General features: G+C 62.9%; 2 protein-coding genes across 2 annotated transcripts in view; both read right to left on the bottom strand.

Annotated features, from left to right (window-relative positions):
• LOC137466564 (proline-rich protein 12-like) overlaps positions 1-300 on the bottom strand; it is a 30,915-nt gene extending 30,615 nt beyond the window's left edge. The window contains 1 exon segment of the mRNA XM_068178271.1: positions 235-300. Coding sequence (XP_068034372.1) covers positions 235-300 — 66 coding nt within the window.
• A 429-nt stretch (positions 301-729) lies between these two features.
• The window catches only part of PRR12 (proline rich 12), a 45,566-nt gene continuing 25,991 nt past the window's right edge, over positions 730-20,304 (bottom strand). The window contains 11 exon segments of the mRNA XM_068178270.1: positions 730-878; positions 881-908; positions 2,511-2,606; positions 3,875-4,003; positions 8,123-8,220; positions 8,301-8,426; positions 10,930-11,007; positions 11,010-11,252; positions 13,548-13,683; positions 15,931-16,047; positions 19,591-19,940. Coding sequence (XP_068034371.1) covers positions 769-878; positions 881-908; positions 2,511-2,606; positions 3,875-4,003; positions 8,123-8,220; positions 8,301-8,426; positions 10,930-11,007; positions 11,010-11,252; positions 13,548-13,683; positions 15,931-16,047; positions 19,591-19,940 — 1,511 coding nt within the window. The 3' untranslated portion in view covers positions 730-768.

Raw genomic sequence — 20,304 nt, 5'->3', positions numbered from 1 at the left:
GGGGGGGGTGTGTTTGTCCCACTCCCCCCCTTTGGGCGTGGCCCCCCATTTTTGGGGACCCCCCTGTATTTTGGGGTGCCCTGGGAGGGGTCTCAGGTGTGTCCCCAGTCCCATCCCACTGCAGGAGCTTCAATCCTTACCCCAAAAATGTCCCCCTCCCATTTTGAGGAGCTTTTGGGATGGGCCCATTTTTTAGGGGGGGGTCCCCCATATTTTGGGGCGCCCCCCCCCTACACTGGTGTCCCCATCCTGGCAGCTCCGTCCCCGTGGCGGGAGGTCTGTCCTTGTCCCCTCCGCCATTCTGGGGGTGTCACCCCGTTTTTGGGGGTGTCACCCCGTTTTTGGGGGGTGTCCCATTTTTTGGGGGGTGTCCCCGTTTTTTGGGGGGGTGTCCCCGTTTTTGGGGTGCCCCACTCGGGGGGGGTCTCCTCCGCATTGGTGTCCCCATCTCGGCAGCTCCGTCCCGTGGCGGGAGGTTCCGTCCTTGTCCCCCCCCGCCATTCCAAGGGTGTCGCCCCTTTTTTTGGAGGGGGGTCCCCGTTTTTTGGGGGGTGTCCCCGTTTTTGGGGTGCCCCGCTGGGAGGGTCCAGGCGTCCCCTCCCCGCCCCCCCCACACCGGTGTCCCCATCCCGGCAGCTCCGTCCCCGTGGCGGGCGGGAGGTCCAGTCCTTGTCCCGGGGGTGTCCCCCCACCGTTCCGGGGGCGTCGCCCCGTTTCTGGGCGGGGGTCCCCGCTCTCGGGGCGTCGCCCCGCGTTTCTCGGGGGGGGTCAGGCGCACTTGGCGCGCGCCTGGGCCAGGAGGTCGCTGAAGGAGTCGAAGAGGCGCTCGAGCCAGGGCTGGTTGCGCATGCAGCGCTGCACCACCTCCTCCTGCCCAGGTCCTCGGCGCGGCCCTCGATGGCCGTCGTCTGCGGGACACGCGGCCGTCAGCGCCGCGGCCGGCGGGGCGGCCGCTGCCGCGGGGAATGGCCAGCGGGGTGGCCAGCGGCACGGGGAATGGCCAGTGGCACGGGGAATGGCCAATGGGGTGGCCAGTGGCACGGGGAATGGCCAGTGGCACAGGGAATGGCCAGCGGGGTGGGGAATGGCCAATGGGGTGGCCAGTGGCACGGGGAATGGCCAATGGGGTGGGGAATGGCCAGTGGGGTGGCCAGTGGCACGGGGAATGGCCAGTGGCACAGGGAATGGCCAGCGGGGTGGGGAATGGCCAGTGGGGTGGCCAGTGGCACGGGGAATGGCCAGTGGCACGGGGAATGGCCAGTGGGGTGGCCAGTGGCACGGGGAATGGCCAGCGGGGTGGGGAATGGCCAATGGGGTGGCCAGTGGCACGGGGAATGGCCAGTGGCACAGGGAATGGCCAGTGGGGTGGCAGTGGCACGGGGAATGGCCAGTGGGGTGGGGAATGGCCAGTGGGGTGGCCAGTGGCACGGGGAATGGCCAGTGGCACGGGGAATGGCCAGTGGGGTGGCCAGTGGCATGGGGAATGGCCAGCGGGGTGGGGAATGGCCAGTGGGGTGGCCAGTGGCACGGGGAAATGGCAGTGGCACGGGGAATGGCCAATGGGGTGGCCAGTGGCACGGGGAATGACCAATGGGGTGGCCAGTGGCACGGGGAATGGCCAATGGGGTGGGGAATGGCCAGTGGGGTGGCCAGTGGCACGGGGAATGGCCAGTGGCACGGGGAATGGCCAATGGGGTGGGGAATGGCCAGTGGGGTGGCCAGTGGCACGGGGAATGGCCAGTGGCACGGGGAATGGCCAATGGGGTGGCCAGTGGCACGGGGAATGACCAATGGGGTGGCCAGTGGCACGGGGAATGGCCAATGGGGTGGGGAATGGCCAGTGGGGTGGCCAGTGGCACGGGGAATGGCCAGTGGCACGGGGAATGGCCAATTGGGGTGGGGAATGGCCAATGGGGTGGCCAGTGGCACGGAGAATGGCCAGTGGCACGGGGAATGGCCAGTGGCATGGGGAATGGCCAATGGGGTGGCCAGTGGCACGGGGAACGGCCAGCGGGGTGGGGAATGGCCAGTGGGGTGGCCAGTGGCACGGGGAATGGCCAGCGGGGTGGGGAATGGCAGTGTGGTTCAGGCAACAAGGGGTGGCCCAGGTGATAGGAGAGTGGCCCAGGGGACAGACAGGTGGCCCAGGTGACAGGGTGTGGCTCAGGTGACAGGGTGTGGCCCAGGTGACAGGGGTGTGGCCCAGGTGACAGGGTGTGGCCCAGGTGACAGGGGTGTGGCTCAGGTGACAGGGTGTGGCCCAGGTGACAGGGTGTGGCCCAGGTGACAGGGGTGTGGCCCAGGTGACAGCCAGGTGGCCCAGGTGACAGGGTGTGGCTCAGGTGACAGGGTGTGGCCCGGGTGACAGGGTGTGGCCCGGGTGACAGCCAGGTGGCCCGGGTGTCCCACGGGTGGCCCGGGTGACAGCCAGGTGGCCCGGGTGTCCCACAGGTGGCCCGGGTGACAGCCAGGTGGCCCGGGTGTCCCACGGGTGGCCCAGGTGCGCTCACCTCGTCCTTGCAGCGCAGGAAGGTGTGGTACTTGTAGTGGTGCAGGGAGTGGTACAAGGTGTACAGGAACGACTTCTCCACCTCCACCTTGAACTCCTGCGGGGACACGCCCGCGCTCAGGGACCCCCGGGACCCCCAGACCCCCCTGAGACCCCCCAGAACCCCCAGACCCACCTGGGACCCCCCAGACCCCCCTGAGACCCCCAGACCCACCTGAGACCGCCTGGGACCCCCAGACCCACCTGGGGACCCCCAGACCCACCTGAGACCCCCCGGGACCCCCAGACCCCCCTGAGACCCCCCGGGACCCCCAGACCCCCCTGAGACCCCCCGGGACCCCCAGACCCACCTGGGGACCCTCAGACCACCTGAGACCCCCCGGGACCCCAGACCCACCTGGGGACCCCCAGACCCCCTGAGACCCCCAGACTCACCTGGGGACCCCCAGACCCACCTGAGACCCCCCGGGACCCCCAGACCCACCTGAGACCCCCAGACTCACCTGGGGACCCCCAGACCCCCCTGAGACCCCCCGGGACCCCCAGACCCACCTGAGACCCCCATACCCACCTGAGACCCCCCGGACCCCCAGACCCACCTGGGGACCCCCAGACCCACCTGTGACCCCCCGGAACCCCCAGACCCACCTGGGGACCCCCAGACCCACCTGAGACCCCCAGACCCACCTGAGACCCCCCCGGGACCCCCAGACCCACCTGGGGACCCCCAGACCCACCTGAGACCTCCCGGGACCCCAAGACCCACCTGAGACCCCCAGACCCCCCTGAGACCCCCAGACCCACCTGGGGACCCCCAGACCCACCTGAGACCCCAGACCCACCTGAGACCTCCCGGGACCCCCAGACCCACCTGAGACCCCCAGACCCCCCTGAGACCCCCAGACTCACCTGGGGACCCCCAGACCCACCTGAGACCCCAGACCCACCTGAGACCCCCCGGGACCCCAGACCCACCTGGTGACCCCCAGACCCCACCTGAGACCCCTCTGGTGACCCCCAGACCCACCTGAGACCCCTCTGGTGACCCCCAGACCCCCCCTGGGACCCCTCTGGTGACCCCCAGACCCACCTGGGACCCCTCTGGTGACCCCCAAACCCCACCTGAGACCCCTCTGGTGACCCCCAGACCCCCCCTGGGACCCATCTGGTGACCCCCAGACCCCCCTGGGACCCATCTGGTGACCCCCAGACCCCCCCTGGGACCCCTCTGGTGACCCCCAGACCCCCCTGGGACCCCTCTGGTGACCCCCAGACCCCCCCTGGGACCCCTCTGGTGACCCCCAGACCCCCCCTGGGACCCCTCTGGTGACCCCCAGACCCCACCTGTGCCCCCGTGAGCCGTACCTGGGGCTTGCCCACGCTCCTCTTGACCTTGCTGAGGGTTTTGCGGTTGTAGGGGTCCCCACCCCGGGCGCAGCCGCACCAGGGACTCGCCGGGCTCGGCGTGCAGCTGCGGAAGGTGTGCAGGGCCTCCTGCCGGGGACAGGTGAGCACAGGTGAGCACCACAGGGTCACCACGGGGTCACCACGGGGCCACCACGGGGCCTCCTGGGACAGGTGAGCACAGGTGAGCACAGGTGAGCCCCACGGGGTCACCACGGGGGCCACCACGGGCCTCCTGGGACAGGTGAGCACAGGTGAGCACAGGTGAGCCCCCACGGGTCACCACGGGGCCTCCTGGGACAGGTGAGCACAGGTGAGCACCACGGGGTCATCATGGGGTCACCATGGGGCCACCACGGGGCCTCCTTGGACAGTGGGGACAGGTGAGCCCAGGTGAGCCCAGGTGAGCACCACAGGGTCTCCATGGGGTCACCACTGGAGCTGCTGGGACAGGTGAGCACAGGTGAGCCCCACGGGGACACCACGGGGTCACCACGGGGCCTCCTGGGACAGGTGAGCACAGGTGAGACAGGTGAGCATGGGGACACCACAGGGCTTCCTGCCAGAGGACAGTGGGGACAGGTGAGCACCACGGGGTCACCATGGGGTCACCACTGGAGCTCCTGGGACAGTGCGGACAGGTGAGCACCACAGGGTCACCACGGGGTCACCACAGGGCCTCCTGGACAGTGGGGACAGGTGAGCACCACAGGGTCACCACAGAGTCACTATAGGGCCTCCTGGAACAGGTGAGCACAGGTGAGCCCCACAGGGTCACCACAGGGTCACCACGGGGTCACCACGGGGCCTCCTGGGACAGGTGAGCACAGGTGAGCACCACGGGGTCACCACGGGGTCACCACTGGAGCTCCTGGGACAGGTGAGCACAGGTGAGCACCACGGGGTCATCATGGGGTCACCATTGGGGCTGCTGGGACAGTGGGACAGGTGAGCCCAGGTGAGCCCAGGTGAGCACCACAGGGTCTCCATGGGGTCACCACTGGGGCTCCTGGGACAGTGGGGAGATATGGGACAGGTGAGCACAGGTGAACACCACAGGGTCACCATGGGGTCACCACGGGGCCTCCTGGGACAGGTGAGCACAGGTGAGCACCACAGGGTCACCACGGGGCCACCACGGGGCCTCCTGGGACAGTGGGGACAGGTGAGCACAGGTGAGCCCAGGTGAACACCATGGGGTCACCACGGGGCCTCCTGGGACAGGTGAGCACAGGTGAGCCCAGGTGAACACCATGGGGTCACCACGGGGCCTCCTGGGACAGGTGAGCACAGGTGAGCCCCACAGGGTCACCACGGGGTCACCCACGGGGTCACCACTGGAGCTCCTGGGACAGGTGAGCACAGGTGAGCACCATGGGGTCACCACGGGGCCTCCTGGGACAGTGGGGACAGGTGAGCACAGGTGAGCACAGGTGAGCACCATGGGGTCACCACGGGGCCACCACGGGGCCTCCTGGGACAGGTGAGCACAGGTGAGCACCACGGGGTCATCATGGGGTCACCATGGGGCCACCACGGGGCCTCCTGGGACAGGTGAGCACAGGTGAGCACCACGGGGTCACCACGGGGTCACCACGGGGCCACCACGGGACCTCCTGGGAACAGGTGAGCACAGGTGAGCACAGGTGAGCACCACGGGGTCACCACGGGGCCTCCTGGGACAGGTGAGCACAGGTGAGCACAGGTGAGCCCCACGGGGTCACCACGGGGCCTCCTGGGACAGGTGAGCACAGGTGAGCACCACGGGGTCATCATGGGGTCACCACGGGGCCACCACGGGGCCTCCTGGGACAGGTGAGCACAGGTGAGCACCACAGGGTCACCACGGGTCACCATGGGGCCTCCTGGGACAGTGGGGACAGGTGAGCACAGGTGAGCCCAGGTGAGCACCATGGGGTCACCACGGGGCCTCCTGGGACAGGTGAGCACAGGTGAGCACCACGGGGTCACCATGGGGTCACCATTGGGGCTGCTGGGACAGTGGGGAGATATGGGACAGGTGAGCACAGGTGACCCCACAGGGTCACCACGGGGTCACCACTGGAGCTCCTGGGACAGTGGGGACAGGTGAGCACAGGTGAGCCCAGGTGAACACCATGGGGTCACCACGGGGCCCTCCTGAGACAGGTGAGCACAGGTGAGCACCACGGGGTCACCTTGGGGTCACCATTGGGGGCTGCTGGGACAGTGGGGACAGGTGAGCACAGGTGAGCACAGGTGAGCCCCACAGGGTCACCATGGGGTCACCACTGGAGCTGCTGGGACAGGTGAGCCCAGGTGAGCACCACAGGGTCACCATGGGGTCACCACAGGGCCTCCTGGACAGGTGAGCACAGGTGAGCACAGGTGAGCACCACAGGGTCACCATGGGGTCACCATTGGGGCTCCTAGGACAGTGGGGATAGGTGAGACAGGTGAGCAATACAGGGTCACCACAGGGCGTCCTGGGACAGGTGAGCACAGGTGAGACAGATGAGCACCATGGGGTCACCACAGGGTCACCACTGGGGCTCCTGGGACAGGTGAGCACAGGTGAGCCCCACAGGGTCACCACGGGGTCACCACTGGAGCTCCTGGGGACAGGTGAGCACAGGTGAGCCCAGGTGAGCACCACGGGGTCACCCCAGGGCCTCCTGCCAGGTGACGGGGGGGACACGTGGGACAGGTAAGCACGGGTAACCACGGGTCACCACGGGGCCTCCTGGGACAGTGGGGACAGGTGAGCACAGTGTGAGCACAGGTGAGCACCACGGGTCACCATGGGGTCACCACTGGAGCTCCTGGGACAGTGGGGACAGGTGAGCACAGGTGAGCACAGGTGAGCACCACAGGGTCACCACGGGGTCACCGCGGGGTCACCACTGGAGCTCCTGGGACAGGTGAGCACAGGTGAGCACCACAGGGTCACCATGGGGTCACCGGTGTCACCTGAGCTCCGCAGGTCACCCCCAGCCCCACAGACCTCACTGTGATTCCTGGACCAACGGCCCTGGACCCACGGATCTCTGCCAGCACCCCCAAACCCCACAGAACCCCCCCAAACCCCACAGAACCCCCCCCAAACCCCACAGAACCCCCCCAAACCCCACAGATCCCCCCCAAACCCCACAGATCCCCCCCAAACCCCACAGATCCCCCCAAACCCCACAGATCCCCCCCAAACCCCACAGATCCCCCCAAACCCCACAGATCCCCCCCAAACCCCACAGATCCCCCCAAACCCCACAGATCCCCCCCAAACCCCACAGAACCCCCCAAACCCCACAGAACCCCCCCAAACCCCACAGATCCCCCCCAAACCCCACAGATCCCCCCAAACCCCACAGATCCCCCCCAAACCCCACAGATCCCCCCCAAACCCCACAGAACTCCCCCAAACCCCACAGATCCCCCCAAACCCCACAGATCCCCCCCAAACCCCACAGAACTCCCCCAAACCCCACAGATCCCCCCCAAACCCCACAGATACCCACCAAACCCCATAGATCCCTGCCAGCACCCCCAAACCCCACAGATCCCGCCCAGGATCCCCACAGATCCCCCCCAAACCCCACAGATCCCCCCAAACCCCACAGATCCCCCCCAAACCCCACAGATCCCTGCCAGCACCCCCAAACCCCACAGATCCCCCCCAGGATCCCACAGATCCCCCCCAAACCCCACAGATCCCCCCCAACCCCACAGATCCCCCCCAGGATCCCCACAGATCCCCCCAAACCCCACAGAACTCCCCCAAACCCCACAGATCCCCCCCAAACCCCACAGACCCCCCCAAAACCCTACCACAGATCCCCCCCCAAACTCCACAGATCCCTGCCAGCACCCCCAAGCCCCACAGATCCCCCCAAAACCCCACAGATCCCCCCCAAACCCCACAGATCCAACCCAAACCCCACAAATCCCCCCCAGGAATCCCCACAGATCCCCCCCAAACCCCACAGAACTCACCCCAAACCCCACAGATACCCACCAAACCCATAGATCCCTGCCAGCACCCCCAAACCCCACAGATCCCTGCCAGCACCCCCAAACCCCACAGAATCCCCCCAGGATCCCCACAGATCCCCCCCAAACCCCACAGACCCCCCCCCAAACCCCACCACAGATCCCCCCCAAACCCCACAGAACTCCCCCAAGCCCCACAGATGCCCCCCACACCCCGAGGTGCCCCCCAGCCCCCTCCTCCACCTGCAGGCTGGGGTTCAGCGTCACCCTCTTCAGCACCTTCTTCTTGTGGTCGTTGAGGATGCCGTCGATCTTGCGCATGGGGGGCAGGTACAGCTCATCTGGGGGGGCACCGGGGGCGGGGTCAGGGGGGTCCGGGCAGGTTTTGGAAGGGGGGGGTCCCCGGGGGGGCGGGGCTCACCGTTGGTGTCCTCCAAGGCCTGGATCATGTCGGGGTCCAGGGCGGTGCTGACCAACATCTCCACGTAGCTCCGGTACATTTCCTTCATGGCCCGCGTGTTCAGCACCCGCCCCGGCGGGGCCCGCTCTGCGGGACACGGCCCCTTTAAGGGAGGGGCGGCAGCACACGCCCACCCCCCCCCCCGAAAAGGGGGGAAAACCCCGCCCACAAGCCCGAGACACACCCCCATGATAAAGGAGCGTGGGCCCTTTAAGGGAGAGCCACGCCCTCTTTGAGTCATGCCCTTTTAAGGGAGAGCCACGCCCCCTTCGAGTAATGCCCTTTTAAGGAGAGCCACGCCCCCTTTGAGTCATGCCCTTTTAACCAAGAGCCACGCCCCCTTTGAGTCATGACCTTTAAGGGAGAGCCACACCCTTTTAAGGAAGAGCCACGCCCCCTCTGAGTCATGCCCTTTTAAGGAAGAGCCACACCCCCTTTGAATCATGCCCTTTTAAGGATGAGCCACGCCCCTTTGAGTCACACCCTTTTAAGGAAGAGCCACGCCCCCTTTGAGTAATGACCTTTTAAGGGAGAACCACGCCCCCTTTGAGTCACACCCTTTTAAGGAAGAGCCACGCCCCCTTGCAGTCATGCCCTTTTAAGGAAGAGCCACGCCCCCTTTGACTCATGCCCTTTTAAGGAAGAGCCACGCCCCCTTTGAGTCACGCCCTTTTAAGGAAGAGCACGCCCTTTTAAGGACGTCACACCCCTTTAAGGAAGAGCCACACCCTTTTAATTGAGCCACGCCCAGAATTTGGACCCACCCCCCCCATTATCAAGGAGTGGGGTCCCTTTAAATGAGAGCCACGCCCCTTTGAGGGAGAGCCACGCCCCCTCCCCAAAAATGATCCAGAGGGAATTCTGTAAAAGGGGCGTGGTCGCTTTAAGTGGAAGCCACGCCCCTTTATGTGAGAATTCCCTCCCCCAGTTTTGGGGTCCCTCCCCAAATTTTGGGGCATTGTCCTCAAATCTTGGGGTTCCCCTCCCCAATTTCGGGGTCCCCTCCCCAAATTTCACAGTTCCCTCCCAAATTTTGGGTCCCACCCCCAAATCAGGGTCCCCACCCAAATTCGGGGTCCCCCCCCTCCTCACTCTAGGACAGACACCCAAAATTCTCCACGTTTTTGGGTTTCTCCCATAAAAACCTTTCAGGACCCCCCCCCCCCCCCCAAAATTTCAGGGTCCCTCCCAAATTTTGGGGCATTGTCCTCAAATCTTGGGGTTCCCTCCCCAATTTCGGGGTTCCCTCCCCAAATTTCAGAGTCCTGTCCCCAAATTTCAGGGTTCCCCCCCAAATCTCAGGGTCCCCCCCAAAATTTCGGGTTCCCCCAGCCAATTTCGGGGTTCCCCCCACCCTAAATCTCGTGGTCCCCTCCCCAAATTTTGGCTTCCTCCCCCCAAATTTCGAGTTCCCCTCCTCAATTTTGGGTTCCTCTCCCCAAATTTTGGGTACCCCCCCCCCCAAATCTCAGGTTCCCCCCTCAAATCCGAGGTTCCCCCCGAAATTTGGGTTTCCCCCAAATTTCGGATTCCCCCCCACAAATCCTGGGTCCCTCCCCCAAATCCTGGGGTTCCCCCAAATTTTGGGTTCTACCCCCTCTAAATTCCGGGTTCCCCCCCCAAATTTTGGGTTCTCTCCCTCTAAATTCCGGGTTCCCCCCCCAAATTTTGGGTTCTCTCCCTCTAAATTCCGGGTTCGCCCCCCAAATTTTGGGTTCTCCCCCTCTAAATTCCGGGTTCCCCCCCAAATTTTGGGTTCTCCCCCTGTAAATTCCTGGCTCCGCCCCAAAATTTTGGTTCTCCCCCTGTAAATCCCTGGCTCCCCCCCAAATCCGGGGTTCCCCCCCAAATCCCGGAGTTTTCCCCCCGTAGATTCTGGTCTCCTCACCCCCCCCCCCAAATCCCAAATTTCCCCCCAAATTTTGGGTTCTCCCCCCCCCCCCAAATCCCGGATTTCCCCCTCTAAATTCCGGGTTCCCCCCCCCCAAATTTTGGGTTCCTCCCCCCAAATCCCAAATTTCCCCCCAAATTTTGGGTTCTCCCCCCCCCCAAATCCCGGATTTCCCCCTCTAAATTCCGGGTTCCCCCCCCCCCAAATTTTGGGTTCCTCCCCCAAATCCCAAATTTCCCCCCCAAATTCTGGGTTCTCCCCCCCCAAATCCCGGCTTTCTCTCCCAAATTTTGGGTTCTCCCCCCCAAATCCAAATTTCCCCCCCAAATCCTGGATTTTCCCCCCCCAAATTTTGGGTTCTCCCCCCCCAAATTCTGGGTTCTCCCCCCAAATCCAAAATTTCCCCCCCCAAATCCCGTATTTTCCCCCCCAAATTTTGGGTTCTCCCCCCCCCCCCCCCCCCCCCAAATCCCGGATTTCCCCCCCAAATTTTGGGTTCTCCCCCCCAAATTCTGGTTCTCTCCCCCCCAATCCCAAATTTCCCCCCCAATTTTGGGTTCTCCCCCCCAAATTCTGGGTTCTCCCCCCCAAATCCCAAATTTCCCCCCCAGATTTTGGGTTCTCCCCCCCAAATTTTGGGTTCTGCCCCCCAAACCCCGGGTCTGTCCCCCCCCCGGATTCGGGGTCCCCCCCGCTCACCCTCCTCGCTCTGGGCGTCGGGGCTCGACTCCGACTCCGACGTCGTCGCCGCCTCCTTGAGCCATTTTTTCCTCTTTTTGGGGGCGGCTCCGCCTTCACTTTGGGGGGTTTGGGTTTGGATTTGGGGGGGCCGGGGGGGGCCGGGGGGGCCCCGCGGCCGGCGCGGGGGGGGGAGGGGCGGGGCTCGCTTTTGGGGGGTTTCTCGGCCTTTTGGGGCTTCTCGGCTTTCGGGGTTTTCTCGGCTTTTTGGGGCTTCTCGGGAGGTTCGGGCCTGGGGGGGGGAGGGGGTCTTGGGGGCGCTGGGTTTGGGGTGGTTTTGTCTCCTGGGGGAGGGGCGAGAAAAAACAGGGGGGGGAGGGGTTAGAGGAGGGGGGGGTGTGGCCTGGGGCGCCCAGGTGAGTCCAGGTGTGCCCAGGTGAACCTCCGGTGCCCCCAGGTGTGCCCAGGTGTGCCCCCAGGTGTGCCCAGGTGTGTCCCCAAGTGACACCAGGTACCCCCAAGGTGTGTTCCCAGGTACCCCCAGATGTTCCCAGGTGCCCCCAGATGTGCCCAGGTGTGTCCCCAGGTGTGCCCAGGTGAACCTCCGGTGCCCCCAGGTGTGCCCTGGTGTGTCCCCAAGTGACACCAGGTACCCCCAAGGTGTGTCCCCAGGTGTGCCCAGGTGTCCCCAGATGTTCCCAAGTGCCCCCAGGTGTGCCCAGGTGTGCCCCCAGGTGTGCCCAGGTGTGTCCCCAAGTGACACCAGGTACCCCCAAGGTGTGTCCCCAGGTACCCCCAGATGTTCCCAGGTGCCCCCAGATGTGCCCAGGTGTGTCCCCAGGTGTGCCCAGGTGAACCTCCGGTGCCCCCAGGTGTGCCCAGGTGTGTCCCCAAGTGACACCAGGTACCCCCAAGGTGTGTCCCCAGGTACCCCCAGATGTTCCCAGGTGCCCCCAGATGTGCCCAGGTGTGTCCCCAGGTGTGCCCAGGTGAACCTCCGGTGCCCCCAGGTGTGCCCTGGTGTGCCCCCAAGTGACACCAGGTACCCCCAAGGTGTGTCCCCAGGTACCCCCAGATGTTCCCAGGTGCCCGCAGATGTGCCCAGGTGTGCCCAGGTGTGCCCAGGTGAGTCCAGGTGTGCCCAGGTGAACCTCCGGTGCCCCCAGGTGTGCCCAGGTGTGTCCCCAAGTGCCACCAGGTTACCCCCAGGTGTGTCCCCAGGTGTGCCCAGGTATTCCCAAGTGCCCCCAGGTGTGCCCACGTGCCCCCAGGTGTGCCCAGCTGTCCCCAGGTGCCCCCAGGTACCCCCAGATGTTCCCAGGTATCCCCAGATGTCCCCAGGTGTGTCCCCAGGTGTGCCCAGGTGTCCCCAGATGTTCCCAGGTGTCCTCAAGTGCCCCCAGGTGCTCCCAGGGACCCCCAGATGTGTTCCCAAGTGCCCCCAGGTGTCCCCAGGTGTGCCCAGGTGTGTCCCCAGATGTCCCCAGGTCTGTCCCAGGTACCCCCAGGTGTGCCCAGGTGATCCCAGGTGCCCCCAGATGTTCCCAGGTGCCTCCAGGTGTGCCCAGGTATCCTCAGATGACCCCAGGTGTGCCCAGGTGTCCCAGGTACCCCCAGGTGTGCCCAGGTACCCCGAGCTGTCCCCAGGTTACCCCAGGTGCCCCCAGGTGTGCCCAGGTACCCCCAAGTGTGCCCAGGTACCCCCAAGTGTGCCCAGGTGTGCCCAGGTACCCCCAGCTGTCCCCAGGTGCCCCCAGGTGTGCCCAGGTACCCCCAGGTGCCACCAGGTGTGCCCAGGTAGCCCCAGACGTCCCCAGGTTATCCCAGGTACCCCCAGATGCCCCCAGGTGATCCCAGGTACCCCCAGGTGTGCCCAGGTGATCCCAGGTACCCCCAGCTGTCCCCAGCTGTTCCCAGGTACCCCCAGGTGTGCCCAGGTACCCCCAGGTGCCCCCAGGTGTGCCCACGTGATCCCAGGTACCCCCAGGTGTGCCCAGGTTATCCCAGCTTTCCCCAGGTGTCCCCAGCTGTGCCCAGCTGTCCCCAGGTACCCCCAGCTGTCCCCCATGCCCCCAGGTGTGCCCAGGTACCCCCAGGTGTGCCCAGGTGTCCCCAGGTGCCCCCAGGTGCCCCCAGGTGTGCCCAGGTACCCCCAGGTGTGCCCAGGTGTCCCCAGGTGCCCCCAGATGCCCCCAGGTGATCCCAGGTACCCCCAGGTGTGCCCAGGTGATCCCAGGTACCCCCAGGTGTGCCCAGGTGATCCCAGGTACCCCCAGCTGTCCCAGGTGATCCCAGGTACCCCCAGCTGTCCCCAGGTGCCCCCAAGTGTGCCCAGGTGATCCCAGGTACCCCCAGCTGTCCCCAGCTGTCCCCAGGTACCCCCAGGTGTGCCCAGGTTATCCCAGGTACCCCCAGGTGCCCCCAGGTGTGCCCAGGTGTCCTCAGGTACCCCCAGCTGTCCCCAGGTGCCCCCAGGTACCCCCAGATATGCTCAGGTGCCCCCAGGTGTGCCCAGGTGCCCCCAGGTGTGCCCAGGTTATCCCAGGTACCCCCAGGTGCCCCCAGGTGTGCCCAGGTGTCCTCAGGTACCCCCAGATGTCCCCAGGTGATCCCAGGTGCCCCCAGGTGTGCCCAGGTGCCGCACCTGAGGGCCAGCGGGCGGTGCCAGGGTTTCCTGGAGCACACCCTCACGTAATCCTTCTTGTTGACGTTCTCCAGGAACTTCACGTAGAGCCGCTGGTACCTGTGCTTGGCATCCCCAAAATAGCCCAGGTACTGCGGGGGGGCACAAACGGGGGGTCAGGGGCACCCCAAACCCTGCACACCCCAAATCCCCAAAAATCCACCCCAAATCCCCAAAAATCCACCCCAAAATCACAAAAAACCACCCCAAAAGCACAAAAAATCCACCACAAAATCCCCAAAAATCCACCCCAAAATCACAAAAATCCACCCCAAATCCCCCAAAATCCACCACAAAATCACAAAAAAACACCCCAAAATCCCCAAAAATCCACCCCAAAATCCCACTCCAAAATCCCCAAAAATCCACCCCAAAATCCACAAAAAATCCAACTCAAAATCCACAAAAAACCACCCCAAAATCACAAAAATCCACCCCAAATTCCCCAAAATCCACCCCAAAATCCCCAAAAAATCCACCCCAAATTCCCCAAAAATCCCCCCCAAAATATCCCCAAAATCCACAAAAATCCATTCCAAAATCCACCCCCAAAATCCACCCCAAAATCCCCAAAAATCCACGCCAAAATCCCCCAGGGACCCCAAAATTCCCATTTCTGGGGCAGGATTCAACATTTCGGGCAGCGACCTCAGATTTCGGGGTTCTGGGGGGGGTCTCCCATCTCCCACCAGTTTAGGGGGTCCCCACAGATTTTGGGGTCATTTTTTGGGGTCTCCCCAGTTTTTGGGGTGCCCCAAAATTCCAGGAAAGATCCCAAATCCCCCATTTTTAGGGAAATCTTGATTTTTTGGGGGAAAATCTCAGATTTTAGGGGCACATCCCGAGTTTGGGGTGGAATTTTTCAGCTCAGGGTTATCCCCAGGGATTTGGGGTTTCCTTTTTGGGGAGTCCCCGGTATTTTTGGGGTCCCCCGGGTGCTTTTTGGGGTCTCCCCAGTTTTTGGGGTGCCCCAAAATTCCAGGAAATGTCCCAAATCCCCCATTTTTAAGGAAATCTCGGTGGTTTTGGGGGAAAATCTCACATTTTAGGGGCACACCCTGGGTTTGGGGTGGTGTTTTTCAGCTCAGGGTTACCCCATGGGTTTGGGGTTTTTTTTGGGGTCCTCCGGGTGCTTTTTGGGGTCTCCCTGTTTTTGGGGTGCCCCAGAATTCCAGGAAAGATCCCAAATCCCCCATTTTTAGGGAAATCTTGCTTTTTTGGGGGGAAAATCTCACATTTTAGGGGCACACCCCAGGTTTGGGGTGGTGTTTTTTCAGCTCAGGGTTATCCGCAGGGTTTGGGGTTTTTTTTGGGGTCCCCCGGGTGCTTTTTGGGGTCTCCCCAGTTTTTGGGGTGCCCCAAAATTCCAGGAAATGTCCCAAATCCCCCATTTTTAGGGAAATCTGGGTGGTTTTGGGGGAAAATCTCAGATTTTAGGGGCACACCCCAGGTTTGGGGTGGTGTTTTTTCAGCTCAGGGTTATCCCCAGGGGTTTGGGGTTTTTTTTGGGGTCCCCCGGGTGCTTTTTGGGGTCTCCCTGTTTTTGGGGTGCCCCAAAATTCCAGGAAAGTTCCCAAATCCCCCATTTTTAAGGAAATCTTGCTTTTTTGGGGGGAAAAACTCACATTTTAGGGGCACACCCCAGTTTGGGGTGGTGTTTTTCAGCTCAGGGTTATCCCCAGGGTTTGGGGTTTTTTTTGGGGTCCCCCGGGCGCTTTTTGGGGTCTCCCTGTTTTTGGGGTGCCCCAAAATTCCAGGAAATGTCCCAAATCCCCCATTTTTAAGGAAATCTCGGTGGTTTTGGGGGAAAAATCTCACATTTTAGGGGCACACCCCAGTTTGGGGTGGTGTTTTTCAGCTCAGGGTTATCCCCAGGGGTTTGGGGTTTTTTTTGGGGTCCCCCGGGTGCTTTTTGGGGTCTCCCTGTTTTTGGGGTGCCCCAAAATTCCAGGAAATGTCCCAAATCCCCCATTTTTAGGGAAATCTTGCTTTTTTGGGGGGAAAATCTCACAGTTTAGGGGCACACCCCAGGTTTGGGGTGGTGTTTTTCAGCTCAGGGTTATCCGCAGGGTTTGGGGTTTTTTTTGGGGTCCCCCGGGTGCTTTTTGGGGTCTCCCCAGTTTTTGGGGTGCCCCAAAATTCCAGGAAATGTCCCAAATCCCCCATTTTAGGGAAATCTGGGTGGTTTTGGGGGGGAAAATCTCACATTTTAGGGGCACACCCCGGGTTTGGGGTGGTGTTTTTCAGCTCAGGGTTATCCCCAGGGATTTGGGGTTTCTTTTTTGGGGTGTCCCCGGTATTTTTGGGGTGCCCCGGGTGTTTTTGGGGGGCCCACTCACGTTGCTGGTGGCGCAGAACTGGCGCTGCCCGTCCTTGATTTCGGGGGTGAATTTCTGCAGCAGCGCCTTCTGCACCCTCCAGATGGGCGGCGGCTCCCGGCCCGTCTGCAGCGCCAGCTGGGGAGATTTGGGGGTCAGCACCCCAAAATCCACCCAGAATCTGCCCCAAATCCACCCTGAATCCATCCCAAATCCCCCAGACCCATCCAGACCCATCCAGACCCATCCAGAGCCATCCAGAGGCACAGAAACCCAAAAATCCCCCAAAAAGGGGGCGCGGGTCTGTCTGCAGCGCCAGCTGGGGAGATTTGGTGGGTCAGCACCCCAAAATCCACCCAGAATCCGCCCCAAAATCCACCCCGAATCCATCCCAAAATCCACCCCGAATCCACCCAGAATCCACCCCAAATCCACCCCAAATCCACCCCAAATCCATCCCAAATCTGCCCCGAATTCCCCAGATTCATCCAGAGCCATCCAGAACCACAGAAACCCAAAAATGCCCCAAAAAAGGGGCTCGGTCTGTCTGCAGCGCCAGCTGGGGAGATTTGGGGGGTCAGCACCCCAAAATCCACCCAGAATCTGCCCCAAAATCCACCCCGAATCCATCCCAAAATCCACCCCGAATCTGCCCCGAATCCATCCCAAATCCACCCCAAATCCACCCCGAATCCGCCCCAAATCTGCCCCGAATTCCCCAGATTCATCCAGAGCCATCCAGAGGCACAGAAACCCAAAAATCCCCCAAAAAGGGGCTCGGTCTGTCTGCAGCGCCAGCTGGGGAGATTTGGGGGGTCAGCACCCCAAAATCCACCCTGAATCCACCCCGAATCTGCCCCAAATCCACCCCGAATCCATCCCAAAATCCACCCCAAATCCACCCCGAATCCGCCCCAAATCCACCCCAAATCCCCCAGACCCATCCAGAGGCACAGAAACCCAAAAATCCCCCAAAAAAAGGGGCTCGGTCTGTCTGTAGTGCCAGATCCCCCCAGTTCAATCCCAATTAAACTCCAGTTCTGTCCCAGTTAAACCCCAGTTCTGTCCCAGTTAAACTCCAGTTCAATCCCAGTTAAACACCAGCTCAGTCCCAGTTAAACTCCAGCTCAATCCCAGTTAAACACCAGTTAGACACCAGCTCAATCCCAGTTAAACTCCAGCTCAGTCCCAGTTAAACCCCAGCTCAGTCCCAGTTAAACCCCCAGCTCAATCCCAGTTAAACACCAGTTCAATCCCAGTTAAACTCCAGTTAAACTCCAGCTCAGTCCCAGTTAAACTCCAGTTCTGTCCCAGTTAAACCCCAGTTCAATCCCAGTTAAACTCCAGTTCCGTCCCAGTTAAACCCCAGCTCAGTTCCAGTTAAACTCCAGTTCAATCCCAGTTAAACCTCAGTTAAACTCCAGTTCAATCCCAGTTAAACTCCAGTTCAATCCCAGTTAAACTCCAGTTCAATCCCAGTTAAACACCAGCTCAGTCCCAGTTAAACTCCAGTTCAATCCCAGTTAAACTCCAGTTCTGTCCCAGCTCTTTAAGTGCAGTGTCTCCCCGTGCTCCCAGTTCCTTTCCCAATGTCGTGTCCTCACTCCCAGTCCATCCCAGTTCATCCCAGTCCTTCCCAGTCACTCCCAGTTTGTCCCAGTCCATCCCAGTTCATCCCAGTCCCTCCCAGTTTGTCCCAGTCCATCCCAGTCCATCCCAGTGACTCCCAGTCCATCCCAGTCCCTCCCAGTTTGTCCCAGTCCATTCCCAGTTTGTCCCAGTCCATCCCAGTCACTCCCAGTCACTCCCAGTCCATCCCAGTCCATTCCCAGTCCAATCCCAGTGACTCCCTGTGCCATCTCCTCACTCCCAGTCTGTCCCAGTCCCTCCCAGTCCATCCCAGTTTGTCCCAGTTTGTCCCAGTTCCATCCCAGTCCCCTCCCAGTCCGTCCCAGGGTCACCTTGAGGGCGGGGATGTCCTCCACGCGCACCACGAACTCGTCCCTCTCCCTGAAGATGCCCTCTCCCTGCTCCCTCCCAGTGCCATCTCCTCACTCCCAGTCCCTCCCAGTCCATCCCAGTTCCATCCCAGTCCATCCCAGTTCCATCCCAGTCTGTCCCCAGTCCCTCCCAGTCCGTCCCAGGGTCACCTTGAGGGCGGGGATGTCCTCCACGCGCACCACGAACTCGTCCCTCTCCCTGAAGATGCCCTCTCCCTGCTCCCTCCCAGTCCCTCCCAGTCCATCCCAGTCCCTCCCAGTTTGTCCCAGTCCATCCCAGTCTGTCCCAGTCCCCTCCCAGTCCGTCCCAGGGTCACCTTGAGGGCGGGGATGTCCTCCACGCGCACCACGAACTTGTCCCTCTCCCTGAAGATGCCCTCTCCCTGCTCCCTCCCAGTCCCTCCCAGTCCATCCCAGTCCCTCCCAGTCCATCCCAGTCCCTCCAGTTTGTCCCAGTCCATCCCAGTCTGTCCCAGTCCCTCCCAGTCCGTCCCAGGGTCACCTTGAGGGCGGGGATGTCCTCCACGCGCACCACGAACTCGTCCCTCTCCCTGAAGATGCCCTCTCCCTGCTCCCTCCCAGTGCCATCTCCTCATTCCCAGTCCCTCCCAGTTCATCCCAGTCCATCCCAGTTCATCCCAGTTCCATCCCAGTCTGTCCCAGTCCCTCCCAGTTCGTCCCAGGGTCACCTTGAGGGCGGGGATGTCCTCCACGCGCACCACGAACTCGTCCCTCTCCCTGAAGATGCCCTCTCCCTGCTCACTCCCAGTCCCTCCCAGTCCCTCCCAGTCCATCCCAGTCCCTCCCAGTCCATCCCAGTCCCTCCCAGTCCATCCCAGTTCCATCCCAGTCTGTCCCAGTCCGTCCCAGGGTCACCTTGAGGGCGGGGATGTCCTCCACGCGCACCACGAACGCGTCCCTCTCCCTGAAGATGCCCTCTCCCCCGCTGTGCCCCAGTGCCATCTCTTCATTCCCAGTCCATCCCAGTCCATCCCAGTCCATCCCAGTTCCATCCCAGTCCATCCCAGTTTGTCCCAGTTCCATCCCAGTCCCTCCCAGTCCCGTCCCAGGGTCACCTTGAGGGCGGGGATGTCCTCCACGCGCACCACGAACTCGTCCCTCTCCCTGAAGATGCCCTCTCCCTGCTCCCTCCCAGTCACTCCCAGTGCCATCTCCTCACTCCCAGTCCCTCCCAGTTCATCCCAGTCACTCCCAGTCCATCCCAGTCCATCCCAGTTTGTCCCAGTCCCATCCCAGTTCCATCCCAGTCCCTCCCAGTCCGTCCCAGGGTCACCTTGAGGGCGGGGATGTCCTCCACGCGCACCACGAACTCGTCCCTCTCCCTGAAGATGCCCTCTCCCCGCTGTGCCCCAGTGCCATCTCCTCAACCCCAGTCCATTCCCAGTCCATCCCAGTGACTCCCAGTCCATCCCAGTCCCTCCCAGTTCCATCCCAGTCCATCCCAGTCCCTCCCAGTCCGTCCCAGGGTCACCTTGAGGGCGGGGATGTCCTCCACGCGCACCACGAACTCGTCCCTCTCCCTGAAGATGCCCTCTCCCTGCTCCCTCCCAGTCCCTCCCAGTGCCATCTCCTCATTCCCAGTCCATTCCCAGTCCATCCCAGTTTGTCCCAGTTCCATCCCAGTCTGTCCCAGTCCCTCCCAGTCCCGTCCCAGGGTCACCTTGAGGGCGGGGATGTCCTCCACGCGCACCACGAACTCGTCCCTCTCCCTGAAGATGCCCTCTCCGCCGCTCTCCTCCTCGTCGCTGGTGTCCCCGCACACGGCGGCCGTTCCCTGTTTCTGGGCCAGGTGCAGCGGCCGCTCCGGCGGCTCCGGCGCCTCCGGCGACGCCCGGGGGGGGCTCGGGGACGCCCCCGGCCCGGCCCCGGCCCCGGCCCCGGCCCCGGCCCCGGCCCCGGGGCGGCGGCGGCGGCGAGCCCGGGGGGGCCGCGGGGGGGGGGGTCGGGCTGGGGGGGCTCCGGGGGGGCGGGGGGAGGGGGCGGGGGGGGATCCTCCGGCGGGGGGGGCGGCTGTGGGGGGGGGGAAAAACAGAGTCAGACGGGTCCTGGAAGGGGAATAGAAGGGTCATGGGTACCCCAGCAGGTCCTGGAAGGGTCATGGGTACCCCAGCAGGTGCTGGAAGGGGAATGGGAAGGGGCATGGGTATCCCAGCAGGTCCTGGAAGGGGCATGGGTATCCCAGCAGGTCCTGGAAGGGGAACGGGTACCCCAGCAGGTGCTGGAAGGGGAATGGGAAGGGGCATGGGTATCCCAGCAGGTCCTGGAAGGGGCATGGGTATCCCAGCAGGTCCTGGAAGGGGAACGGGTACCCCAGCAGGTGCTGGAAGGGGAATAGAAGGGTCATGGGTACCCCAGCAGGTCCTGGAAGGGGAAT

This window comes from Anomalospiza imberbis, unplaced genomic scaffold (assembly GCF_031753505.1).
Source record: "Anomalospiza imberbis isolate Cuckoo-Finch-1a 21T00152 unplaced genomic scaffold, ASM3175350v1 scaffold_287, whole genome shotgun sequence".
NCBI classification, from domain to species: Eukaryota; Metazoa; Chordata; class Aves; order Passeriformes; family Viduidae; genus Anomalospiza; species Anomalospiza imberbis.
This window is presented reverse-complemented; position numbering and strand designations above follow the sequence as displayed.